Genomic DNA, 18,397 nt, shown 5'->3' on the forward strand with positions numbered 1-18,397 from the left:
ATATACATGACTAATCGGAGCAAATTTGTTTCACTTCAAAAGTTTTCAATTCTCTTAAGATTTTTGTACATTTCAACTGATAAAATTTTTCTTCTTTTACCTTTACAGCTTTTTAACTTTCAAAGAAGTGCCAAAGTGATTGTACTATTTTGGCTTCCAATGTAGTATAAAGATTTGAGATTTTCCCTTTCTCTAGCTATCTATATGTGTTTTAAAATTAAGAATTTGGAGAAAGTGGATTTTTAATCAATCATTTTGATGATAATTAATTACATTTTTCTTCTTTAGCCAGTATCTGAAGAGTTTCAGAATGGGGAAGGCTTTGGCTATATTGTGGCTTTCAGGCCCAATGGAACACGTGGCTGGAAGGAAAAAATGGTGACATCCTCTGAAGCTTCCAAATTCATTTATCGAGATGAAAGTGTCCCTCCTCTTACTCCCTTTGAAGTGAAAGTTGGCGTTTATAACAATAAAGGAGATGGGCCTTTTAGTCAAATTGTGGTCATCTGTTCAGCTGAAGGAGGTCAGTTTTTTATTCCTATTATTTTTATTTAACACTTTATTTTGTTATACAAATAATCAGATATTGTTGTACATATATGAGAAAATACAAATAAGGCAAAAGAAATTCATAATCTCACTAAACTTTTCAGATATATATTTTCCAAGCTTTTTTAATTTTTTAAATTAAAAGTTGATTATTCCACGTATGTTTATGTTTTTCACACCCTAACAATATATGGCAAACATATATCCACGTAAACAACAATATTGGTAATCCCTGCAGTATAATCCTTTCTCTGGGTGGACATTAAGCCAAACATCTTTAGTTTGAAATTTAGATACTTTTATATTTTTTCAATATATATGTAAAGTAGATTTAAATAAATGCTTCATTTTATGTGACAAATAAATATTTCTAACCCTATGCATAAAGCACTGTACTAATAAAGAAGTTTCAGACAGGGCTTTTTCTTGGAAGCTTTTCAAACACATCATGAAATCCTATGACAATCTTATGAAATAGACATTATTATCTCCATTACGTAGAAAGAGAAATTGACTTTCAGAAAAGTTAAAGAACATGCTAAAGGTTACACTGCTTGCAGCTGAGAATTAAATCCAGGTTTGTCTAACCACTAACTCCTTGATTTTTGTATAACATGCTGCCTTCATATGCATGACCATCTTTAATTCACAAGATAGAACTCATAGGTAGGCAGTACCGAGTAGACAATGTACCTATTTTACAGATGCATAAACTGAAAAATGGTTGTGCTTAATACATGGTAGAGCTACAGTGGAAACCCAGCTTCCGACATCAAAGATCCTGAGTTGTTTCAAGTTTTAACAAAAAATTCAGTTTTTTTTGGGTGAGAGAAAGTATAATAATAGATTTAGCCTCTTAAAGTTAGCTTTTCTTCTTAGTCCTTCTTCTATTCAAATGTAGGATTTCAATTGACCTTATAAGTGGGGAAAAAAATGAGAAAAGGAAAAAACAGACTTATGTTTCCTAAATTTACAAATGACTGAGAAAATATTCCACCAAAGGCAGCATTCATTTTACCCTCCCAATCAGTGTGGGAAATATAAACTAACCTTTATACTTCCTCTGTGCCCACATGCAGGACTTGAACAGCTCAAGAGTATTATTCATAATTAATTATTATAAAATGTGAATATTAAAAAACAAAGATAATGTTTGATTTATGGAAGATGCAGCTTTTCAATAGTAAGCTACATCATATTTTTATAATATAGAGCCAAATTTTAAAGCAGAATCAGAAAGTTTATCTTAGCATAACAATAACCAGGGAAGTGAAGAATCAAGTAATGGCAAGGAACTATAGGTATTCTGATGAGATACTCATTGCACTTAGCATCTCAGATTTCTGAGGTGTTTTCAGATAAAGCCCGTAGGCCATGTTACTTATATTATCTAACGTAAAGGTTAAAATCAAATATGAAATTGGAATCTCAAGCCTTAATCTACATTTATGGAAACGGAGTCTCAGAGAAGTTAAGTAACATGCTCAAATTAACACCAGTAAGTGACAGTTACAGGAAATGATAGTAAGTGACAGAGCTAGGATTTTAAACAGGTCTATATGACTGGAAAGCACATTTTTTAACTATTACACTATACTGCCTCATCAGGAATGTATACAATAATGATATTTTCTATTATTTATTGCTCAAAAGATCTGTTTTGAAGTACATGTGTTATTCAGGAAGTGCATATTTTTTTCCTTTTAAAATGTTGGAACCTAATTATCAATTACATAGCGCCAAAGGTCACATGAGAGATTAATTGGAGAAGTTTGTGAATATGCTTTGTATAGTAACAACAGTGCTGCCTGTAAGAAATTCAGCTTTGTAATTTCTTTGTCAACCTTTACTTTGAAATTAATTTATAGCAACCAACTTGGGTTTTTTTACTTTGTGTTTTCTTAAACTTGAAATGGCTTGCCTTTGGAGATTTCTCTTTCAAACTAGATAGAAAATGTGCATATTTTCTTTTAAAGACACTGAGGTTATTCCTGTAACATATTTCATAGTAATGTAACACTTCATTTTTTTAGTCAACTGAAATACAAAATATATTAGGCAAATTAAATCTGGACAGAGTCCTTTGTTCTGACAATGAAATTCAAGCACATATTTAGCATTTTCTCACTAATTAAGTTTACAAATTTGGAACTTTATATGTAAATATGAATAAAGTGTCAGCATCATTAAAGTGTGTCAACCAAGAAAGGCAGGACAAGGGAAAAGAAAAGCATTTACCTGGAGTTAGCGGAAACTGAGTCCAAATCTGATCACACTAACTAGACCATCTTGGGCAGTTTATTTAACTCTCTGAGGCTTAGCTTCCTCCACTTTAAAAATGAAGGTCTTAAAATAGAACATCTCTGGAATCCTGTACAAATCTAAAATTAAAACTCTGTCAATTTATTCTATATTCTAAAGCATCATATTAGCCGGGAGCAGTGGCTTACGCCTACTATAATCCCAACACATTGGGAGGCTGAGGCAGGAGGATCACTTGAGCCCAGAAATTTAAGGCTGCAGTGAGCTATGACTATTATGGCACCACTATGTTGCAACTTGAGTGAAAGAGTGAGACCCTGTCTCAAAAAATTAATAAGTGGATTAAAATAAAATAAAACATTCTTTTAAACAATTGTCTTAGTACAGATATAAGATGCACTTTTGCTATACAATAAAAAGGGAAAACCAACATCCTTTTTTAGTCACTTCACAATTTGCTTTACTTAAAAAGGAGTGAGCATTTCAAAGATTAAACCATTTTTAAAAAGAGTAAAGGCCTGTAATGCACTTGTAAAATAACGTATTACACTCTTAGACTCTTGCCAGTGGAGGTTTCTCCCCTCTATGTCTATGGATGTTCATACAGCTTCACAGTGTGTCTTTTATCATTACACTCTTGCGCAAAGCCCAACTAATCTGAGCTAGATTGTATTTCTCCATAAGACAAATCCTGCTTCCTTATTCTTCCGTTAACCCAATCCACTTGTTTATCACCTCAAAGTCCCTCCACATTCTTAGATACAGTAAAGAACAAGAGGGGAGAGACTGCCTTTCTATTTCCATTTACGGGCTTAGTTCTTCCTCTTCCTTTCAAGATTACAGCTACATGCCTTAAGCACTGTGAAAAAGCCACCTTTTCATAGCCGATACCAAGCTGGGAAGAAAAATGTCAAATGCAGCTACCAGAATTTATGTTATTGGGAGGGAAGCACAGAACAGAAAAACTTACAAGGCACACCTTACAGTACTACTTCTCAACCTGTTTCCCAGTGGAACATGGATAATAGATGACATTCATACCCAGAACATGCTTTTATACGTGTTTATGTGCATTCTCCATTCTCTGTATCCCTTTCTTTTCCTCTCAATAAAGTATATCAGAATGCAAATAAAATTACATTATTTTAGAGAAAACCTTGAATTGACATGTTTTTTCAAAGAAATAATCATTTACAAATGTTGATGCTTGATCAATAAATCACTTGGGATATGACCTTAAGTCTCACAACTCTGAGGTTTAGTACTGCCCTAGAGTACTCTCAGAAAAAGTTTCAAATGCTTTTTCTGCTAACCTTTCAATGTTGCCACAAGAGAAGCAACCCTTAATGACTCTGTCAGTGCGAAACGGCATCTGACATAAGCCCTGGAGAAGAGAGATATTTGCCTGCCAAGATATCCATGTACCCTGTACATGTGTCAAATATCTTTGCCATTTAAACCAAGCAAGGTTTATGGGCATTCCTAAGCCTGACTTCAGACCTCTAGGGTATGATATAATTCTGTACAACACCCTTATTTTGGAAACAATTCCGTTTGTTATAAAAAGAACAGTGAAATTTCAAAATAAGTTCTCAAAATGCATGGTAAAGTTGATAAAAAATAATTTTTTTCCAAGATAAAAAAATTAAATTGGCTTTTTCTTCCACATTTCAAGAAATAATGAATACTCAAACATACCCATTTTCCACTTAGTTCTTCTCACCGTAACTTCAGAAACGAAAAGAACTGGAGCGTTCAATTAAACCTAATGGAAAAACAGAAGAAAATTTGATATAGTTAATTATAGTTTGAAAGATTTATTTACTTGTGATGTGCTTGATCCTTTATCCTTTCTAGTTTTCTTGGCTTTTGCCTTATCTGTAAAAAATGTCCTGCTCATATATTTATTAAACCTAAAAAGCCTGTCCTCATTTGCAGAAAATGATATACAATTATCTCATTGCAAGTGGAGCTACCACAGCCCAAATTAAAACCTAACATTCCTAAGCTGTTATTCTCCAGATCCATCCTTAGCTGAAACTGAGCTCAGTGGGATTTATGTGAACTTGAAAATTAATAAATTGACATATTAGTTGTAAAATACAAGAAATAATTTTCTGTCTTTTCCAGATGATCTATTTGATTTAGTGCCTATAAAAGTTCAACTGCAGCTGTCTTCACTGAATTTTTAAATAATGAAACCATACCTTTTCTCTCAAGGAGTTTATTAAACTCTCTTTTGATTAATGCTGTTGCTCTAGTGGTCTCTTGGAAAGGGATCTCTTGGGAAGTCAGGTGTATAGTCAATATTACAAGCACATACCCCAATATTACATGAAGAACTCCAGCTGCTAGGTCACTTAATACAAATGTATCATCTAAATTCATGAACATGGTAATGCTGTTCAACATTTTTAATCTAACAGAAACAAACCTATCAATCAGCCTGTCCACTACATATCCCAAGATTACACTGAAGGAGTTAGCCATGGCCTAATTAATATCATCACAAGTAACAGGAAAAAAAAAAAAAAAGAGGTTTCCTTCTAAGTCTTTGATTCCACTAGATATAATGCTAGTACAGTCTCAGAAATAAGTTTCTGAACTTTTATTAAATTACCCCAGTGTAATAGATGGGAGTGAGAGTGGCAGAAAACATCCTGTGGTTTAGAGATCAGGAGAGTTTCAGAGATGCCTGAATGTGACATGACTGAGGAGGAGCTGTGCAGCTGAGGTTCAAAATTACCAGGGAGTCTGTGAAATAGGAATCAAAGGAGTTGATAGTGAGCCTGTGGCAGGGTTAAGTGGGTGATGATGGGGACCTAGATGGTTTCTCGCAAGACCTAGAAATAGAGAGCCCAAGTGGGGAGCCCAACACAAACATTCTTGAGAGAAGTTAGATGTAGAGGGGCAAAGGGGAAAGAGAGAAATAGAAAAGGAAAAAAACATCAGGTGAGTATAACAGAGACAGGCCGGGCGCGGTGGCTCAACCCTGTAATCCCAGCACTTTGGGAGGCCGAGACTGGTGGATCACGAGGTCAGGAGATCGAGACTATCCTGGCTAACACGGTGAAACCCCGTCTCTACTAAAAAATACAAAAAGCTAGCCGGGCGTGGTGGCGGGCGCCTGTAGTCCCAGCTACTCGGGAGGCTGAGGCAGGAGAATGGCGTGAACCCGGGAGGCGGAGCTTGCAGTGAGCTGAAGTGAGCTGAGATCCGGCCACTGCACTCCAGCCCGGGGGGCAGAGCGAGGCTCCATCTCAAAAAAAAAAAAAAAAAAAAAAAAAAAAAAAAAAAAATCCTCTCCTCCACATCAGCCTGGGAAGCCCATAAATGCTCCTTAACAAGTCACTTCAAAGTCACCTCCTTCCCTGACCCACGGAAGCAGATGTGATCACCTTCACCTTGGAGCCAGCAAAGTGCCCCTTACAGAGAATCCCATTGCTGTGACTGTTTAGTACACGAAGACCTGCTGTCACTAAACCGGAGGCTCCCCGCGGGCTTTCGCTTGGCCGGGCGCGGTGGCTCAAGCCTGTAATCCCAGCACTTTGGGAGGCCGAGACGGGCGGATCACGAGGTCAGGAGATCGAGACCATCCTGGCTAACACGGTGAAACCCCGTCTCTACTAAAAATACAAAAACTAGCCGGGCGAGATGGCGGGCGCCTGTAGTCCCAGCTACTCGGGAGGCTGAGGCAGGAGAATGGCGTGAACCCGGGAGGCGGAGCTTGCAGTGAGCTGAGATCTGGCCACTGCACTCCAGTCCGGGCGACAGAGCGAGACTCCGCCTCAAAAAAAAAAAAAAAAAAAAAAAAAAACAGAGACATAGGCACAGAAGCAGAACAGTGTGGTGCTCAGGGCCTGAACGCCTGTGTTCAAATCCTCCCTCCACATTTAAGCAGCTGTGGGGTCTTGAGTAAGTAGCCTAACCTCTCTGCCCCTTGATTTCTTCATCTGAAAAAATGCTAGTAGTAGTAACATGGTTGTTGGGAAGATTAATTAAGACATGTAAATAATTAATAACAGGGTTTGGAACACAGCAGAACCTCAATAAATAGCAATTATTAGTATTTTGAGTGATCCCTTCATCTATTTTGTCTTTTTGTTTACTTCTAATCTTATTCTATCCATTCCTCTGTCAGTTATTTGGAGGCAATTGGGCAACAAAAGAAGGAACTATCTGTTTTCTATAAAACTTATTCTGTCACTCAAAATGGACTCTACGAGGTGAAGAATGAGCCAGCCTCTGTCTTTATGCCAATTTAAAAACAGAGGAAAGAGTATTTGAGTCCCAAGTTCTAGTTGGAGCTTTTTCACAGCTAAAAGCAGAGTATGGATAAATCAACTTCTGTACGTTTTACTTTTCTAATCTGCAAAATGACAGCATGGATTTAAAACAGATCCATTACCCCAAAGCACATAGGAGTTAGGTAAGAAATAAAAATAATAAAGTACTCTTGTGTGAGACAATAGGGAGTGGTAGGAACTCTGGCATATGTAGAAGCACATGCCCAGACTGAGGGAGTCCACCACTAAACCTCATCGGTCAACACTCAAGAATTCAGGCTTCATACTGTCTTCTTTCCCCTGTCCCCCCCAAGCAAGAGAAGCCAGAAATTCATCTTTTCTTTTTTTTTTTTTTTAATTATAAGTTCTAGGGTACATGTGCACAACGTGCAGGTTTGTTACATATGTATACATGTGCCATGTTGGTGTGCTGCACCCATTAACTCGTCATTTACATTAGATATATCTCCTAATGCTATCCCTCTCCCCTACCCCCTCCCCACAATAGGTCCCGGTGTGTGTTGTTCCCCTTCCTGTGTCCAAGTGATCTCATTGTTCAGTTCCCACCTATGAGTGAGAACATGTGGTGTTTGGTTTCCTGTTCTTCCGATAGTTTACTGAGAATGATGGTTTCCAGCTGCATCAATGTCCCTACAAAGGACATGAACTCATCCTTTTTTATGGCTGCATAGTGTTTCATGGTGTATATGTGCCACATTTTCTTAATCCAGTCTATTATTCATGGACATTTGGGTTGGTTCCAAGTCTTTGCTATTGTGAATAGTGCCGCAGTAAACATACGTGTGCATGTGTCTTTATAGCAGCATGATTTATAATCCTTTGGGTATATACCCAGTAATGGGATGGCTGGATCAAATGGTATTTCTAGCTCTAGATCCTTGAGGAATTGCCACATTGTCTTCCACAATGGTTGAACTAGTTTACAGTCCCACCAACAAAATTCTTATTTTCAAATGTTGGTTTAAATTAATTTAACACATGATGTAGACAAACAAAACATGACTAAAGACCCACTGTCCATGCATTTGTGACTTTGGAGCCAAATGACTTCTAGAGTCCTTTCTAGTTGTAACTTTCCATCAATCGGTTACAATGGGATGCTCAAAGCGAACGGCCAGTTTCAGTGCAAACCAGATGTTCTGTGATCCAGTTAATTACTTCTGTCTGCAGACCAATTTTTGACCCAGTTGAAAATGTTCACTTGGGTATAAATATTACATACTAAAATTTCTGGGAAAATCTGACTAAGGTCACTCTTTTTACATGCTGAAATTTCTAATTCAGGTCAACATAGATCAACTTCTGATACCAGTCAGGGATGTTCAATCTTTTGGCTTCCTTGGGCCACATTGAAAGAAGAAGAATTGTCTTGGACCACACATAAAATACACTAACAATGATAGCTGATAAGCTAAAAAAAGAAAAAAAAAAAGTTACAAAAAGAAATCTTATGTTTTAAGAAGTTCACAGATTTTGGGGGGGGCCACATTCAAAGCTGTTCTGGGCCAAGCCTGGACACGCTTGATTAGATTAAGAGGGTGAAAAACAATTTAAAATGACTCTTCAGTTCTTGTTGATTGATTCACTGTCATTCAATTATATGAAATTATAACATGCAGTTCCCCAAAATGCAACTGTGAAATGTAGGTGTGATATGACCCCAATTTAAAATCCTTAGAACTTTTAAATAAAAATTAAGGTGCTTGTTTGAGAAGCAGGTTTCTGAACATTTTTATTTACTTTTACTTTAACATTTTTTAAGCTTTCTATGTGAGAACTACTTAAACTTGTACAGTAGTACTGAAAGTTGATAGAGAAATAATTCCTTTCTTTGGAGATAAAGAGATAGGGAAAGGTTGCTACCCCACCACATGTTTTGTGCTTCTGAAGTTATTTATCCCCCTGCAATCTTCTTTGACAAAGATGTAATTGCTTCAGCAATATAAAAGCTGAAAGAAGGCATTTGGAACACAAATCTCTGCAATGCATTTATTCTGAAGAGAAGTAAAACTGCTACTGAATAGCAAATGATATTCAAAATGTGGTTTCCTTTCAAATAAACTGTATCCTAAATCCCAGAGATCAAGTTGTACACACCTCAAAAACATCAACATTCTTTCATTTACTTGCAAAATCAAGAATTTTAACTCCTACTAAACAGCAATGGGGAAAAAATGTCCGTTGCAAGTCTGGTAATCAGAATTCTAGAATAAGAGAAGATTTTTCCAGAATGCATGTTTTAAATTGGATAGATGCACAAATAATAGGGAGTTGGAAAGTGAGATGAGGGAAACCGCTGAGCAAAGGAAAATAATAAAAAAAAATTCAAAAGGTGACAGAATGAGCAATTATAATTTATACTATGGCAGTAATTAATGCCAGCTTCTGTGTAAAAATTAATGTGAATTCACCAAAGCACTTTGAGATGACACAATTATAGCATGTGTTTTTAACAAAGGTTTGGCCAAAAGAAAATAATTGCTTGGTGCAAACATGGACCAACCAAGTTTTTGCAGGCTCCTTTTGCAGTAACAGGGTAGATATTTTTGACTGATATATTTCAATTAATAATATATAAAAGCATTCCAGACACATGTATGACTAGCTTCTTTTAGAAAAGGAAACACCTCAGAAAATGATATGGCTTCAATGTTGCCTTTTAACATTTTTATTTAGAACTCAATCTTTGCTATATGGTTCCCTAAATTGAAGAAAATAAAACAAAACAAAAATTTCATAGGTGAAGCTGAGCTCTAATCAGTGACAAGGGGTTAGTACCAAAATCTCTACAATTTTTATGGAGTAGAATTTTTTAATAGACTTTTTACAGAACTGTTTGAACTAATGTATGGCCTTTATTCTGCCATTTCATTTAACGTGTGTTTGTGACACAGTATTTCTGATTCAACTGTGTCAATACTAGAAATATTTTGTTCCTCACATCCAGTGCAGGCTCGAATAAAGTGCACCTTTTGATGGATGCCAGTCAGACATTGTGTGTTTCAAAAAAATTAGTGTGAAAGGTCACTGAATGTAGAAACAAATGAAAAGGTGGTTTTGAGCCACAGCACTGAGCCCTTCAGGGACTTTCTTTTCCACCTGCACCTGTCTTAAAAGTCAATGCATGCCATTTAAATATCATGATTCATAGCATATTCCTTATATAATCACAAAAATGTAGTTTTGTGGTGGAACAACAAAAAGTATCTAATGAAATTTAGATACTATTTATGCCTACACAGAATAAAAAATAAAATAATATGGTATTTTGTGAATGAACATTTTTAATGCCAAGCACAGTACTAAATATTTTATATGTACTATTCTAATTAAAACCAACCTTTAAATCTATGAGATAAATACTCTCATTATAATCATGTTATAGATGAGGGAACTAGGGCTTAGAAAGAGATAAAACAACTTACCCAAAGGTAAATAAATAGCTAAATAAGTATTTTAAGGCAAAAAGCAACAGCAGCAGCAACAACAAAAAAAGCAAACTCTGACGCCACAGTCCATTTTTATAGGCATTATGCTACACTGGCAGAAAATTTAAGTTCCCCAGAAATGTCTTAGCTGATCCAAGGATTAATGTCTTTGCCTGTCTTGCTAGATTTGTCATTTGTCATTGGTAAGGTATTGATGAGACTTGACCCAAGTATAGAAATCCAAAAGGATCACCTTTATATTTTGTTGTGTTTTTTATAACTACCACAGCACTTCATTTCAAAAATAAGGTAAGAGGAAGTTAACACCTGACAGACTCAGGTGCAGTGCTTTGATGGACATAAACTTTTTATAATTGTGTTTTATTTTCTTTCATACAGAACCCAGTGCTGCTCCCACAGATGTCAAGGCAACAAGTGTGTCTGTGTCAGAGATTCTCGTTGCATGGAAACACATTAAAGAGAGTCTAGGAAGACCACAGGGATTTGAGGTATGAACAGAATGATCAGAATGATTGAAAATAAGCATTGTTATTTCTTCTGGCATCACATTCTCCTAAAGATAGGTCTCGGTGACACTTCAGAATTGCAACAGAATTTCTTTGAAATTTTGTTCTATGTTAAAGAAACTAAGAAATACTATTTTACTGACATCTGTTATATTGCTCATTAACTGGTTTATTTTTCAGTACAATAGCTTCCATAGCACTATGCAAAGATATTTTTAAAAGATGAAAATAGAGTTTTAGACAAAAGCAGGAGCTATAGGTAGATATTTAATGGTGTCCAATTTATTGGTCATTTTAAAAGTTTTTGTGTCTTGCTTTCTAATACTTTAACATACAAATACAAGTTTTCCTTTTGTACTTTCTTGATATCTCTTACCCCCAGTGCTGAATTATCAAATTTTGCTTGGAATTTAATGATCTGTATTGTATCTATGTATTCAGATAGTTTTTTTGTGTGCCTTAAATGTTGCTATTTTTAAACATAGTTATTCCAGTCTTATAGTGGTGAACATTTCATATCAAATGAATAACACCAGTGAAATTTTAGCCTCCACAGAGACTAGCAGATTGTGAGTAGTCTGTGAACATGAATATTCTATGATAACAAGGTTCTGCTTCTCACACAGCTCTTGTTCTTGTTCTTGCCTTGATTGGCCAGTCATGGAGAGGAATAAGGGGGATAATGTCTAAAAGACAAAAAGAATTAGCATCTGACCCAAGACTTTAGTTGCATTTAAAAAATATATATATTCTTACTTTTCCTCTGCTTCAGTTCCCATTAAGAAAAAACATCTTGTGTTTTGAATAATGATCAAGTATAGGGCTTATACACTAACATGGTTTCCAGGCTGAAACATATTTTTAATTCTATTTGAGTTTTCAAATAATGCCTGATAATTATTGGATTAACATACAGGTGGTATTAGATAATGATTTCTATGATAAAGAATTTATACCATCTTTCTAAGAGTTACAGCAAAAACAATTTATGGGAAACCATTACCTATTTATACAATATCATGGACTTATTTCTGCAATCTAAGTTCAATTAATTATTTGGAATAATTTAGTAAGTATCTCATTATGACTGCATGTTTATGTAATGAATATTTCTGTTTCTCCCAATCCTTCAGGAACTATATTTGTTCATCATTAAATCTCAGCAAATAATAGTATATATATTTGGCCCATAACTGACCACAATAAATATATGTTAATGAATGAATGAATGTTTGTGCAGCACAATTAGCCCCTTTCTATCCAGCTGCAGAAAACACTGTGGTGGTTTGTCCAGTTTCCCTTCTCTATGGAGGAGGGACAGTGTGCCTCCTCCAGCTGCTGTGAGTGTTGACTGCTAATGGTTCTCAGCTCCCACTCTAGAGAATTGCCCTCCACGGAGGAGAGCTACATTACTTGGAAAGTGACCTCACCACACTTAGTCAGCCTAAGTTCAATGACTGACTGATACTGGTCTCTTACCTCAGGGAGGAAACAACTTTATGGTGTAGTTTATGATACAGAGCCTTGCTGTGTGCATCAGGCCAAAGCCAGATTTCCTGGAACCACATTCTTGCTCAGCTCCCTCTAGCTCCCTATTCTGTGTTCCTCCCTTTTAATAGGTTTTACCTGTAAGCATCCTCACAGTAAATAATATGCACTAAAATCCCTATCTCAAGTTCTGCTTTGGGGGACTTCAACCAAAAAGAACTACATTAGTGTGAATACACTCTAAACCTCTGAATCGGAACATCTGGGGCAGACGTCTGGTGTGTGTACTTTCAGAAAGCCACAAAGTATATTCTGGTGCACGGAAGAGTGACAACCCAGGCTCCTATATCTCAGAGGGATGTTCCCTTTATATAGCCAGTCACCCTCAAGCTTTCTTTTTTTTTTTACCTGCCCTATTAGCATGACATTCAGATAACCATCATTATTCACCATGTTGACATCTCTCTGTGAGGTCCTGAAGAGATCACATGTGCACAATTTTTCCCTTCCTAAATATAAATCATTCATTCTTTAATTCAATAAATATTTATGTAGACCTATTAAGTACCAGACATTGAGCTAAATGCCAGGAACAAAACAATGAGCAAAACAAAGTCCCTGCTCTTATAAAGCTTGTATTGCAGTAGGGAAGGCACACAATCAACAAACTAAGAAATAAGTGTATGATTTTTTTTTAAATATGTGATATACTTTCAGTTGATGATACAGGCTATATAGAAAACTAGGGCAAGAAGGTAAAGAGTGAGAGAGTCTGATATTTTACAGAGGTTTGAGAAATCAACCTTTCTGTGGTTGTGACATGTGAGTAGAGACATGATGTAATGAGAGACAGCAGAGAGAACAGCAAGCCCAAGAGCTCTGAAGTACTAGCACGCTGGACTTCTTCAAAGAACAGGAAGTGAGTAATTTTGGTGAGAGTAGGGAGCAGAGGGAGAGTGGTAGCAAGATGATGATGAAGAGATTATCAGGACAAGGAACAGGTTTCTGGGGTCTTAGGAACCAGAGAAGTTCAGATTTCATCCAAAGTATAAGAAGTCATGAAGTATTTCTAACTGGAAGCAACAAGTCAAGATCTGACATATTGAAAGCCTCTCTCAATCTAGAAGGTAGAGAATAGACCCTGGGGAGGACCTCAGAGAGAAGAGCAGAGGAAGAGCTATTCCATCCTCAGTGACAATGAGGCTGCTTTCTACTACAGTGGTAGCAGTGGAGTTGATAAGAAGTGGACATTTTAAAATATACTTTGAATTGAGGTGAGACAGAATTTGACCACAAACTACATGTAGGCTATGAAAAAGATGAGACAAAGATAATTGCAGAGATATTTACCAAGAAAATAGGTAAATGACATTGTCATTCACAGAGATGAGGAACTCACAAAGAAGAGTAGGTTTTAGAGTGAAAATCAAGGATTCTGTTTTGGATCTTGAGTTAAGAGGAAGATTGGGGATGGAGCTATATCTATGGGAAATCATCAGAATATAAATAGTTTTTACGCATATACCAGCTGAGATCACTGAACATTTGATAAAGAAGGTGCCTGAGAATTGAGCTCTGGGGCGGCCCATAATTTGGAACTCAGCAAAGGAGAAGAGAGGTTCTGGCTGAAGAAACTAAGAAGGAGACACTGAAGAAATGCAGAAGCCAAGAGAAGAATTTCAAAATGGAGAGAATGTTCCATAGTGTCAAATGCCTCTGGGAAATTCAGAAAGATGAGACCTGAGATTGCCAGATGGATATAGCAATGTGGAGACTGTAAGTAACTTTGTTGAGAGAAATTTTATGAAATGCTGATAATGAAGGCTTGACTGGAGGTTAAGATCATAATTACTCAAGAGTGACACTCAAGACCATCAGAGCACAATGTTTTCACTAGATTGGCTTCGTTCAAAATAACTTATTGCAAGCAAAAATGGAATATATTTAAAAACAGAACGTTAATAAGAACGAATCAAATTCTGGAACAATCATCATAATGACCACATTTTTGAATTAAAATAAATCAACAAAAATTCTGACAATGACTTTATACAAAAGCACTAGGACAGACTTCATGGGCATAGTAACTATTCCATTTCATAGTGCATTATAAATTGTAGTTTCAAAATATGGCATCTTGTCACCAGAAAATAAAAATCAACATCTCATTAATTTGGAAATTCTTTGCTTTTTATAAATAGAACATAATTAAAACTTTGGCTAAATATGACATTAACTGTTATTTTAAGTATATTCTGTGAAGACTGTTTTTGATTTACACTGTTTCATAACTGAATAGCTGCATGTATATTTAACACTAAATATGATGTAGGTGAAACTTTCAGAATCTCTCTTACTCTCTCTTTTCTGTACTCTTTTTCCCTTGAAAGAGAGCTCTGCCTCTGTCCTTCACTGAACACATCTGGAATTTACTGCTCTCATCTTCTCCCCATTTATTTTTCTCTATCAAAAATGTCACTGAGTAACATTTTCACTTTTTTACTTTTTTTTTACTTTTTTAATTTAATTTTTACCCTAATTATTACTAAAATATAATGAACCCATAAAGCTTAACAATTTTGCTTACTTTTATCCCTCTTTTTCACTCTATCCCTACCACAATCCTATCTATATTTACTAATGGTCGAATTCAGAGCATGGTGACAATGAAACAAATATTGAAACAAGGGCATTTGTCACCAAAACCAAATTAATGGGTTTCACATTTTATATACTTATAATATCAGTCCTATGAGTCACTTTTCTAGCCATAATTTTAACTTTCCCTGCAAAGTCTAAAACAGCAAGCTACTACAAAAGCATTAACTATGAACCATTTTGAAAATAGAGAAGACAGTGTTTTCAGCTGCCCCTCTTATTTTTCCCAAATCAGAACATGAATAAGATGGATAAGGTTCTGCTCTTATGAATGTTACATCCTAATGGGGGAAGACAATTTTTTTAAAAAATCAAGCAAATAAGTAACAAGATAAACTCTGATAACAATATACATGGAGGGTCAAAAGTATAGCAAACATGGTTCCTGTGAGAACAGAAAGAAAGTGAAGCACTGGAAAATTAAAATAGTTGGAGGATTAGGTAGAGACAAGATATCTAGAGATATATGGATTATGAAAAAAAAGTTTGTATTTTATTTGAAGTGCAGTAGAAAGCCATTGAGACAATTTAAGGAGGGAAGCTACAATGTCCAATTTATGTTTTTTTTTTTGTTTGTTTTTTGTTTTTTTTTTTAATCACTCTGGCTGCTCTTATGTGAAGAATGAAAGGGAGAGGAAAGAAAGGTCAGAGCATTGCAGTTAAGAGTTATCACAATAATCCAAGCAAGAAATGACTGTGACCTAGACTTCAGCCATAGCAGTGGAGTGGGAGAGAAGCAGGTGTATTTTAGAGGCAGGACTGGCAAGATTTGCTGATTGATCTGATGTGGAGGAAAGAGAAATGATGATTCCTGCATCTCTGGCTTGGTCACATAGGTAAATTGTGCCATTTACCAAAAAAAATGAAGGAAGCTGAACAAAGAACAGATTTGAAGCTAGGAAATCAAGAGTTCTATTTAATCACATTGAATTTTTGATGCCTACTGGAAATCTAAGAGGGTAAGTCAGATAGGCAGTAGAACATGCCAGTTTGGAGTCTAATTGAGAGAGAGAACAGGGCTGAAAACACACAGGTGGCCATTATAGAAGTGGTATTTAAAGCCATGTTGCCATAGGAAAGCATCAGAGAACAAAATTTCAAGAGCAGAGGAGAGAAGTAGAGAGGAGGGGAATGAGGAGGGCTATGCTATGTCCTGGAACACTCAGCATTTAGAAGTTGAGCTGAAGAAGAGGAATCAGCAAGGAGACTGGCAAGGAGAATAAATCATTTTGGTAGCAGGAATACCACATATGAATCAAAAAAGTTAAAGGAGTTGACCAAAAAGAGGGAATTGGCCAACTATGCTTAATGCTGCCAAGAGATCAAGTGAGATAACGATGGAAAAGTACCTGTTTGGTTTACAGGTTATTAGTGATAACTTCCACAATCAAATAAATAATCAATATCCCTTACGTTGTCAATTAGTAACTTCAAATTATAGACATTTAGTAACCTTAATAATGCCACAGCTTCTAAAGAATGGTTGGTGGAAATAGTTTGAGGGCAAAGGAATGTCATTTCAGAGCTCTCAGCCCATAAGCACCTTACTTGATGTGGAGTTTCCTGTATCTTGTCAGGACACCAAGGGTTTTTGGTATTCATTCTTGTGTTGAGAATCACAGCTCTCCTGTGTTGGTATCAGAAATGGTTAAGAGCAAAATTCAACCTCTGAATATATTTTTGCACCACATATTATAATGTGAGCATAAGTAGCCACTGCAGAAAACTCTTTTAGCCTCAAACAAACGGAATGAAAAGAAGTCAAGTTGAGACTTTAACATGGTGTTTGTCTTGATGTACCAGGCATTATAGAGAAGGTAAATAAGAAACAAGATATCATTTCTGAAGTCATGTACACAGATTTATTTCCTTCTAGAATATGTTTTACTGTCAAGTCCATACCCATGTTCCACTTTGAAACTGATGACTGTATCCCTGGAATATATAGTGTGGTATTAACTAGTAACATCTCAATGCATTTTCCTTAATAAATAATCAAACCAGAACCTATTTGTGATTCACTTGTCTCTGAAATCTTCGTATTTTCTTCTCTACTAATTGAGGGAAACTACACTTGAGCAAGAGTCATTTGGAGAGAAGATGGCATCATTAAGGGCAATAAAGTCCTTAAATCTCTCATAGCCTTACCTGATCTCCCTCCTGCAAGTTTCTATTAGGCTTTCCCTTCCCACTTCTGACTGCAGGTTCTTCTGATTTGGTTGCAGCCTGACTTTGATTCTGACCCTAAGTTGGCAGTCAAATGCCATCTCACGTTTCCCTGACCTGGCTTTCTTTATGTTTCATTTGAATCTCATTAATTATTTATTCATTTATTTATTTAACTAGTATTCATTAAATACCTGCTATGTTTTGATGCAGTATTCAGGCTGAAACAATAAATAAAACTGAATTCCTGACCTTATGAAGTTTGCAGTCTAGCAAGGGAGACTTTTTCTATTTTCTTGAGTTTTTGTATTTTGCTTCAATCCTAAACTAGGGTCTTGATCCTAACTTCTGGTAGCTCCTTTTGCTGATGACTTGGTTTTGATAATCTTTTCCCTGATGCATTTCTGCAGAACATCAGTAAGGATCTCAGTCAGAGGCTCCCCCGGTAGCATTTGTCAATAATCTACTTACACTTGGCATTTTGGTCTTTCACAAGGAAGCTTCCGTTACAGCTTAATTGGTTTAAGAAATAATAAATCAAGCATTTTGACGTAAACTTATTTTCATTTTTAACTAACCCAACACTTTCAAGTACATGAAACAATTCAAATCAAATAGTGATTGATTTTTGTTATTAAATTGATGAACTGCTTTATCTAATAGAATGTTCATAGCAATTAAGATGGTAAGAATAGTTTTGCAAAAAGACAAGGTCAGAATGATAACAGCCCAGACAAAGTGATCAATGATAAGGGGCTTGAGGACAATTTAGCAATTTTATCCCTTTCTGTTTCTGAGTGGATCCATCTGTGGACATCTTTAAAAGTCACAATTAGGCTACATGAGAACCCCACTGTACAAAGAAAAATGGTATCTTTTCCTTTCAACCAGCTGCCTCCTGAAAGGAGAGCACTACCTCACAAAAATGACCATCTGAAGAAATAAGAAAAAAATATGAAATTCCAAATGTAGACATTAATCCATCTATTTGTATTTTTCAAATATTTGAGAA

General features: G+C 36.0%; 1 protein-coding gene across 2 annotated transcripts in view; it reads left to right on the forward strand.

Annotated features, from left to right (window-relative positions):
- The window catches only part of CNTN5 (contactin 5), an 834,919-nt gene that overhangs the window by 773,556 nt on the left and 42,966 nt on the right, over positions 1 to 18,397 (forward strand). For both annotated transcript variants that reach the window (XM_030918933.1, XM_010357543.1), the window contains 2 exons: positions 289 to 523; positions 10,946 to 11,055. In XM_030918933.1, coding sequence (XP_030774793.1) covers positions 289 to 523; positions 10,946 to 11,055 — 345 coding nt within the window. The remainder of the gene's footprint in view (positions 1 to 288; positions 524 to 10,945; positions 11,056 to 18,397) is intronic.

This window comes from Rhinopithecus roxellana, chromosome 15 (assembly GCF_007565055.1).
Source record: "Rhinopithecus roxellana isolate Shanxi Qingling chromosome 15, ASM756505v1, whole genome shotgun sequence".
In the NCBI taxonomy this organism is placed as follows: Eukaryota; Metazoa; Chordata; class Mammalia; order Primates; family Cercopithecidae; genus Rhinopithecus; species Rhinopithecus roxellana.